The sequence below is a fragment of the Amaranthus tricolor genome, chromosome 1, assembly GCF_026212465.1.
Source record: "Amaranthus tricolor cultivar Red isolate AtriRed21 chromosome 1, ASM2621246v1, whole genome shotgun sequence".
Classification (NCBI taxonomy): Eukaryota; Viridiplantae; Streptophyta; class Magnoliopsida; order Caryophyllales; family Amaranthaceae; genus Amaranthus; species Amaranthus tricolor.
Genome location: NC_080047.1, coordinates 460368 through 470715, shown reverse-complemented (window position 1 = coordinate 470715; position 10348 = coordinate 460368). Strand labels below are relative to the sequence as shown.

At 33.3% G+C, this 10348-nt stretch overlaps 1 protein-coding gene across 1 annotated transcript; it reads right to left on the bottom strand.

Moving 5' to 3' along the window:
* Nucleotides 1–8763, bottom strand: LOC130820733 (DUF21 domain-containing protein At2g14520-like). Its single transcript, XM_057686232.1, has 11 exons — nt 8299–8763; nt 6287–6363; nt 6137–6220; nt 5485–5598; nt 5286–5372; nt 3738–3877; nt 3551–3638; nt 1901–1974; nt 1293–1420; nt 543–817; nt 1–333 (listed from the first exon to the last, which is right to left on the bottom strand). The coding sequence occupies exons 1-11, from the start codon at nt 8474–8476 to the stop codon at nt 289–291; spliced, it is 1290 nt and encodes a 429-aa protein (XP_057542215.1). The 5' UTR covers nt 8477–8763; the 3' UTR covers nt 1–288.
* Between the last annotated feature and the right edge of the window lie 1585 nt (nt 8764–10348).

The following is a 10348-nucleotide window of genomic DNA, read 5'->3' as shown; positions in this document are numbered from 1 at the left end:
TTTTACGTAAAGAAAGAAGCATTATTTGCTTTTATTTATGTTTTCTGGAACTTTTACATCCTGCTTACAATCCATATATTTTTCTAGTTTACAACGTTACCCGCATCGGTAACTGTACATTTACATCAACACAATCACAAAACGAAGTTACCTGATTGATCATGGCATTAATCAGTAATATATTTGAGCCTCATACCACCTAAGTGGGTTTAAATTGACAATGTTGGAAGGTAAGAGGATGACTAGCTATATATCTTATGTTCTAAATATCGACTAGATAGCTGAATGTCATGAATCTTCGAAATGATGGTCTGTCTCATCGTATATCTCTTCCTGCAAAGATGTCACAAACCCAATGCTCTGTATTAAGTTGGTCAAGTTTTACCAAGCTAGCTTATGACTAATGTGACATGGTTAATCATGGGCTGAGCTGAAAACTCTGGCCCATTTCAGGCCAGATCACTCAAGCTAGTCTGTAAGCTCTTAACGACTCTAGTCTAGGATTCGGATTAAAAAGTAAGACGGAAATGGGATTTATTTACCTGTAAGAGCTCTTCAATGACATCCTCCAAAGTTATAATTCCAATTGCTTCTTCTTCATCAGGTTTTGGTAGAGGCTTCTCAAGCTCCAAGACATCTGAATAGATATCTCTATTCCATTTCTTGGTCCTTAATCCCTTGTTTGATTTATTACTATTTGGGAAGCTCTTCCACTTGTAGAATTTTCTCTTTTGTTGTATACTTTCATCCTTTTGTAAGTTCTTTGATTGTTCTGGGACATCACCTGTGATGGTGACCCTCACCTCTTTTGCTGAATCTGCATATACAATCGAAGATACATGAGATAATATATGTTCGTTTTGAGACGAAAATCATTTAACACGCACTTATCAACAGATGGGAGGGACAAAGTTTCCCTTCAAGGCTTCAAGTATGATACGTGCAAGTTTCTTTTAATGAAACAATAGCAGTACATACTACAGAAAATTGTCAAGGAACCAATTCAACCAAAAACTTATGTAGATGGTCAAAGTCCCATGATATGTGATATATACTAAGCGCCCCCTCACACGAGAGCCCTTTGGGCTAGAAGTGGGGTTATAGCACATGTCCTCCCATACATGGCTTTAAATATTCCACTTGAAATGAAGAGTAGATGGAATTCAAACCCATGGCCTCTTTGTCACGTTGGCTCCTAGTACCATGTCAAGGACCCAACTCAACCAAAAGCTTAAGTTAATGGTAGGATATGTTACATGCACTATGATTCAAAGACAAGTGACAAGACTTACCATCATCAGGATTCCCATTGACGAACTGTGTCTCTGATTTGTTTGATTGCCTTATGACTACTGCCATGTGGCTGTGACCTTTCTGAAACTCATTCAGTATGTCATATAGAGGCATTGTTTCCGGTACCCTACAGTAGAAACACACTTATGAATTTATAGATTCAACATGAGACAGAGAAATGCAGTTGTTTTAGCAGTACATCTGTACATACGTAAATAGCGGAACCATAGAACATCATATTATTTTACCAACAGGGCCACTGGCTATTATCATGAATCATCTATCAAGAACTTCAAGAAACAACACATCCAAAATAACACAGCACATAAATGCCAAGGGATGATGGTAGAAGGACGAGCTTGCATACTAGATTTAATGACAAGGGATGTTAGAAACACACCCAACCCTTCAAAGTCCAAAGTCCAAACCTTGCCTCAATAAGAGCCACTTGGAATTCGGGTAATGACACCTATATCAAGGAAAAAGGTCTAATACAAAAAAAGAAATATGCAATCCAGAAGACTTCGTTCTACAAGAAATTACTACCACATCATATGCAACGCATTCCACAATTCTACTGAAAGAATGAAATTTAACAACCACTTACCTTGGAACTTTGCGAATTGTTACACTCTTCACAGGTATTTCATCTTCTGGATTAATAGTCAACAAATTTTTCACCTGACAATGATTAGAATTCATCGTTAGAAGCGCCAGGAACAAAACAAAAATCAGAATCCAATTTTCAGGACATCATACAACATAACAAATTTATTTCACAATTAAGGTACACAAAAATACCCACAAATTACTAAAAGCAGCAATTAGCAAATAGCAATGGTGGATCAAAAGCAAGATCCTTCTTGGGCAACAAAAAACATAGCCATTTATATACTTGTCAAGATAAGACATTTAAGCATGTTGATGTACTCATGGCTGGTCTGAATTTGGACACTCAAATATAGTGAAAAAAATGAAAAGAGTAGAGAAAAACAAAACCAACAAAGCACACAACAGAAAACAAAGCAAGAAAGCAAGAAAGCAAGAACACAAGAATTTTGATTGGGTACCTTAATGTAACCTCCCCGGCTCCCCCAAATCAAAAGATTTGTATTTCTTAATGATAATTCTACAATTACATTAAGAATCACATTTCTTCAGTTTGTTTGCATTCTTATGGATTTCACTGACGCATACAAGCACACTTTTTTTCAGAAGGTTCAACAACAAAAGAAAAAATGTTTCTTGCACTACACATGCACTTCTTCTGACCCGTAAGCCCCCTTTAATAAGTCGAAGAGGTTAAGAAGTTCAACCTAAAAATCCTCAAACGAACTCACACATGAAAACACAAAACCCAAAGTTCCGACAGCAGCACTCAACCGAGCAACTCACCTGCTCGATTGAGTGGACCATCAGACTACCTACTGCCTGAAGCTGCGTGAATAGCTCAACCAAGCAAGCCTCAATTCAGCACATTTTTCCTCTTTTCTTGCTTCAATATATTAGCATATGAAATTCCTTGCTTCCCTATCAATGCCTTCATCAATGCAAGCCATAGCTTTTCCCAATCCCCACCAAGCACTCAAATACTAAATCATCCATGGATGATTTGTTTCTTCAATTAACAATGACCACAACACACCTAACACTGGGAGACTGGCTAAGAAACATTATAAATATCTAATCTTGAATACTAGAAAAAGGTTAGCTAAGCATCAGTTCCAATAAATACTACATCCAAACAAGGACGAGGCGCAATAAAAACTAAGATGAAGCAAGGAAACAAAAATCGAATACAGCCTATAAGAGACGATAGCACAAGTAAACATGCATTAAGGATGAAAAAAATAACATACTTATTTTCAATTGCATGTTTACTCATGTTGTCGTCTCTCACAGGCTGTATTTTATTTTTGTCTCTTTGCTTCAACTTAATTTTTTTATGCCTCGTCCTTGTTTGGTATTATTTCATATTACAATCTTGTCCTCTGCTTTAACAATTTTTTACATAATTCCTACTCTTCTACATCATAGATTTATTTTTCATACATTTTCATGCTCTGTACAAACTTGTCTTTTTTATCTTATCTTATTTAGAAATAAAAAGGACGTAATAAAATACATCTCAAAATACACAGAACAAATGGAATGAAAGATGGTGAAGTATAAACACTGTTCAATAAATTAATTGAGGTCTAAATCACTAAATGTAATGAAGCAGCAAAGTCTAATGAGAAAGAAACATTGAACTTACTAAAATGACTCCAATGATGTTAGTTTGCTCCTCATAATAAACTGGAACACGACTGTGGCCATTATCCAAAATTGAGTTCATTGTGACTCTGTACAACACAGAAGTTAGCACCTCTTACAATTTTTAATGGGAGACGGGAGAATGAAGCTAAAACATATATATGAATTCCCATGTAATAGTGCTTGACCTATCCAACGTTGCATTGATGTCAATTGCAAAAGTATCAGCTATAGGAGTCATCGCATCACCAGCTGTTTTCTCTGTTAGCTCCAATGCTCCAGCAATAATAGTGGTTTCATCATGTGTTAATTCACCACCTTTTCCAGCCTAATACAACCACATAAATAAGCAGGTATTAAGATGCCTCTTACTTTATAACAGTATCCTCATCAAGTTAAAAAATTTTCACCAGCTACACCTGTACAGTAACTCTTTTGAGGTTATTCACATGTACCACTAAAATACATTTTACATTACAGAATATTGATACCCTAAGAGGCCTCCTATTGGAAGAATACTGTATATTTTCTACCTCAGAAAATTTCTTGTCTTACGTCAGCAAGGAACCTCAGAAAAAATTGTAAAATGAGTTCTATGATTCAATGCATCTTTATTGTGGCACGATTTAACCAACTTATAATATATCTGTTTCATCCACATGAAAGCAAAGATTCTCAATTCTCAACATTAGAAATTTTGTTAATGCTCAAATTCAGTGTGCCAACGAAACAGATCCAGACTCCTAAACCTTAATATCACTGAGGCAAATAGACACAATTGATAACAAATCAATATCTCGATATACAATGTTGGATTAGCTATTTATGATTAACAAGGCTCAATGCATGATGGATACTCAATTTTCCCACATAACTCAACCCTGGTCAGACTTATTGGGTTCATCAAGAGGAACAGGGATGCTTAATGAAAGAAGACAACCTCTCAAAGAGGTGCATTAGAGTGAAGACTTGTCAATCACTCTAGTAGTTGTTGACTCGTCTAACATGATGAAGAATGTGTGTAAACCGGGTTTTGTCTCTATGAGCTCCTCTATCCGACACAAAATTCCATCTTTGAAGTTTAGAAAAATGTTACATAAATGAAGATTGCAACAATCTGGAAAAAAAAATGGATATTCAAGAGTGAAGTTGATTTGTTTTTACAAATTGATGAAGCATACACAACGGACAGAAAAAACATCAAACTTAAAAGATAACTCGAACTATCAGGCACACTTCATCGTAAAAATTATAAATCCATTTTTGATTCTTTCAACAAGAGGCACACTTCATAAAAATTATAAATCCATTTTTGATACTATCAACAAGATTATTTATATGGGGACATGACTGCATAGCTTTCCCATATATAAGAGACTTCCATTAGTGCTTTGTCACTATATGATTTGTCATGATTCTTGGTGGGAATAGGCATGTAAAAATAAAACATGGCAGTTTACACTTGATTTTTTTCCTTGCAAAGAATTAAGTGTATATATGTGAAGGAGAATATGAGATTCAATAAGAATGAGTGAAGGAGAAAATACGTAGTGATGTAGATAATCATCGGAATTGACTATTTTTGGTTAAAGATTAGTATAAAAGATAGAACCTAAAGTATAATCTTTGTCAGTGAATCTCTCACATCAATTAGTTTTGGTTCTCATGTATAAGACCCCATGTTGTTGAGATTAAAGCTTTTACATTATTAATATGAGAAAGAAATATACGCTTACCTCATTTCCATGTAAATTGACAAGTGTCTTCAATTCAGCCCTTCGGAAAAGAGCCACATGTCCATGTCCTAGAAGTAAGTCTAGTAGCTAGCAAATGAGAAGATGCACAGTTAAAAAATGAAGTATTGATCACAATAAATTGCAGTGTCAATACATATTAAGCAAGTTGAAAAGCAACACTTAAAGAGGAAATTAAAACCTTGCTTATGGGATAAGCAACAGGAAAGCAGATCCAAACAAGAACACGAACAAATGGAGCAACTGTTGCACCAATTGCTAAACCATAGCGAGAACAAACCGATTGTGGTATAATCTGCAGTAGCAGTAGAAATGTCAATAATTAAGATAAAATAAAGAATTAAGAAAAAGGCCAACATGAGACAGAAACAGTATCTGTCATCAATATTCATAAAACCATCAATTATACAGCACCATTTACTCAAAAGTAATATACCTCAGTCTGTGACCTGGGAACAATTTCGCATCAGATCTGGTGGTAGAAACAGTCCACTATTACCTCAAGCCAGAGGTAAGGGAATACTAAATTCAAATCAGAATGACTATGAAGCTTGCTACTCCAATAACAGTCAAAAGATTTCTTCTAATGTCTCTTCAATCCATCAAGTGGTGTTTTATTGAGTTTCTTTAATTTAAAATACAAGTCATTCTACAGCCAAACATTAAGTCACTTTATACTCTTAATAACTTTATGGGCCAGATTATTATATCAATCTTATAGTTACTGCCATTCTAAATTTCCAATGCATAATTACCTTCATAGAAGTACAACAAAATTCTTAATGTATGAAAATTGCACAAACGAATACTAAAAAAATTCTCAGGCAACTAACCTCACCAAACAGAAGTATCAACGTCACTGAAATGAGGATGGCACCCCAAGCTGTAATCAAACTATCAAGAAAAATTGGAAGTGCCTGCAAAAATTAGTGTCAAATTTATATATCGTATATTCCCAGTCAAATTATAACCAAAAAAAATACCTCCATAGCAGCTGCATTGCAGATAAGCAGTGTACAAAGTAGTAAATGCTGATTCCGAACAACAGGCAATATCTTCTCTGTCGAGAAAAGGGAAGTTGTCAGCAGGGAGCAATGCATAAACAGTTAGAAATAGAAAACAAGGATACACAATGAAAGCAGTAAAGCACAAATTCACATGTTCTAAACTAAGTATTCACCACTATACAATATACACTCCAATGTCAACTATGAGTTTAGCAAAACTATTCTCTATAACTTGTACAGATCAATTACTTGCCCACTCTTTCAGAAGGGTGGATTCCTTTCGATTACATAACTGAAAAAGTTGTAAGCAACAGACTTTCAAAGGAGAAGAACACTTTCGGATGAAAAGAATACAATATATTGAAACCACATAAAATTTATAGCATTGATAACTCTTTCATCGCTCGATGTCAGTCAGAAAATTCCCCTGACACTGAAACTGAAGTTCCCTGCCAGAAGTGTCTTAACAAAGCCAAGCAAATCATTCCATCACAATAATAAACAACAGGAAGAGAATTAGAAGAGACATCAACTTCTATTAATCTGCAGCAAAACTAAACCCAATGCTCATTCTGAATCCAAGAAAGACACGGGGGCTTAGTATTTGCAGCGTATCTTTTCAACAACTGGTGTCATTTATCAAGTTGACCAGGGAAGCAAAAATATGTAATATGGAGATGAGTTCCTGCACTTCCTAATGAGGAAATCTACAGAAACAAGAAATTTTTCATGACAAGCAATCTCTATTTCTGTCACAAAAGGGTACCTACAGCACTTGATTACCCTTTTATTCTTAATCCAAGAGCTTGAATGAATAACACCATGACATCAGAAGTTTACTAATACTACAGTAAACTAAGACCTCTTTATTGAGTCTCTATAATCTCCTTTACATTATAAAAAACACTTCTCTTTAAAAGAAATCGCTGATTCCAGGGCCACTTGCTATCCTTAATCTTCAAATATCCGCTCTATCCTCAAATTCTTAAATGGATACAACCAATTATTGAGCCTACAACTATGTGCAAAATGTGCTCAATCAAGCTGAAAGTTCGGCTGATGAATCTATGGTTAAGCACAAAAGCCATAATCATCTATGCTACATTCTTTAAGTAATGATTGCAGTATCACTGAATTACAAGCAAAGCTCCTAGTGTACATGGATAATTATATCAGCAACCTCAAAATTATTTAAAACTGCCAAAAAAGTTCTCACCTTTACCCAACTGACATAATCAACAAATACAAAAATAAAATCATCTATTAAAAATTATCAATATTTAGGGATCATTTCCGAAGGCGCCAATTTCATCTCTAAAACTTGATCAGAGACAAATATGTAGCGCCTCTATATAACACTTTGAAATATGACTTCACAAACTTGAGATTATCAATGGTACCCTTGAGTTTTTGCACTTTATTAATGGTACCTCTAAAGTTTTACACTTTATTAATGATGCCTCTAACTTTTGAAAATGGTACCCTTGTTTTCTAAACTTACTGCTTTGATGGTTTTGTACGGAAAAATTAGAAAAAGTTACGATTGTAAGACAAAATACCATTACTAATTGAAAAAACTTATGAATACCACGGATAAAGTGCATTGATAATTTTCTTTTTTATATTTCTATCTAAAAATCCACTAATGACCATTTCTGTAGTGCTTTATAGAGTTGTACTTCATAAAGAATGATCGTACATCAAAATTACCGGTTCATGATATATGCTTTTAAAAATATCCAAGTAAATCAATTACCTTCAATTATTCTCATCAAATTTACCAAGAATTTACTCAAAATTCTAACGATAACAAAAAAAAAATAAAATAGTAAAAATAATAATAAACAACGATATACTCAAAAGAATTGACAGTTTTAAGTTTCCACTAGTTCATCAACAAAAATAGAAACATTATCGTTAACTTGAGTAATTCTCTCCAATTAGAAAGACCAGAAATCGCGGGAAAAAGCAGAGGAAGTAGAAATTACCAGCATGTTTACGATCACTGGGAGTACCAGACTTAGCAAGAACTTCGAGATCAACAAGACTCATGGACATAAGACCTAAAGTAAGTCCAGACATCAATCCAGCAAAAAGTACAAGAAAAACAATCACTCCAATGTTGATGAAGAAATGCGGTTCGCAACAACTGTATTCCACCGCCATTGTTGACAACTACGTTTCACACTCTACCGCAACGGTTACAATTTCAAAGAGAATCAAAAGCCTCCATAGTTGCGAAATTTGAAGAAACCCTAGGTGTTTGGTAGTAGTAGTGGATACTGGATTTTACGGGAGAGATTTGGAGTGGGAGAATTGACGTGTGAAGTAGAGGAATGGATGAGACAATGAAAAAGGTGTTCGTTTAATAAAGCATCTAGGAAAGTAGGAACTGGATGCGTTTTTCTTTTTGTTTCCCTCAATTTTATCTGATTTTCTTATGATTTGATAAAGAAAAACCCATTCTTAAATGAAATCCTCTTATAGTTAACACCATTTAACTAATCTACATACATTGTACTTTATTAAAGTGATTATTTATAATTTTTAAATGAACAATTATAAGTTAATTATATAAGTTTCGTCTCATAGTGAAACTGCCTTATATAAGAAGAGTTCAAAGAATATTTGAGTATTGATTATTTTTGTTGGCTTTCAACTAGATAAGTCACCTATTTATTTACGGTGATATTTAGTAAAATAGATATTAAATGTCGGCTAGTTATTTATTAGAGAAACAGTAGACTAACAAATCATGTCATTGAATGAAAAAGCTAATAAAGCTATATTTTTATAAGATCGGTCATCACACACTTATTTTGTTTTTTACCAACAAAAAAAGTTAAAATTAAAAAGTCAACTAAAAGGTCAATTCGCACTAAATAACCCCTTAATTTGCTATTACGGTTCGTTTGGGTGGTAGACTGATGGTGGTTAATGGGGATAATTGTCATTTTCACAGTGATGAAATTTTGATCACAAAAAATGTTCGCATTGTTTCACTACCATCTAATAGTCCATATTCGAATGATAATGAATTTTATGAGGAACTTGAGATGATTGAAATGGAACCAGTATGATTATTAAACTTGACAAGATATCTTAATTCCTACCAAAATTACATTAACCTTTTATTATCAATCTCTATCATTTATTACCAACAATCAAATGATTTGTTAGGGTATTTGCCGATTGACTCTTAGTTGATGGCTATAGGTTGTTGGTTAGTGGCTTCTGATTAATTTGGTTGATATGTTTGATTAGTTGTGCTATTTTTTTTATATTAATTGTTAAGATGGGTATATCAGTTATCTACTAAAAGGTATATTTGGTAAAATTAGTTGTTTAATGTTGTTTAGTTATTATATAAAATAATTTTAAAAGTCAAAAATCAATTATAAAACTATTCACTATTCAAAGTAGTTTTTTGATTTTAGCCTAAAAATAAGTTTGTTGTTGTTTTAACCTTCTTAAACACCATCACCACCCTAAGCACTACTTTGACATCAAAATTATATTTACAAAGTTAATTAATTACTATTTTATTGTAAAATATTCTTTAATTTACTCATCAAAGGATATACAGTCATTGTTGTCGATCTTTTGGTGTATGGAATATTCAATGTATTGACATGTTGTACACTACATTAGTAGTAATAAATTTGATTGCTCATTTCATTACATGAAAGAGTTTTTAGAAAACTAAATATTTACATAATAATAGCTAATATAATTACTAAAAATATGATAATTTACAAAATATCAAAATATTCTTATTCTAGCAAGTAGATCATTTATATTCAATTGTAAGCGATCATGACTCATGAGTGAATGAGCAAAATTTTCAACTTAGAAGGCAAGATTATGTTGCTTTAAGTATTTTCTAGTATCTGCTATTTATAAATACTTTTTAATTATCTCTTTAAAACATCTAAACTCGTATCGGCAAAAATAATAAAATATTTCAGGTTAACTAACCACACAATAATTTTATCGTTCAAACTAAAAAATTGAGATAAATATAAATTTTTAACTCTA

Coding starts and splice junctions, on each gene's coding strand:
- LOC130820733 (XM_057686232.1), bottom strand. CDS start 8,476: ATGGCGGTGGAATACAGTTGTTGCGAACCGCATTTCTTCATCAACATT. Junction 6,221..6,286: donor GCAATGCAGCTGCTATGGAG/GTATTTTTTTTG, acceptor TAATTTTTGCAG/GCACTTCCAATTTTTCTTGA. Junction 1,421..1,900: donor ACAATTCGCAAAGTTCCAAG/GTAAGTGGTTGT, acceptor TTTCTACTGTAG/GGTACCGGAAACAATGCCTC.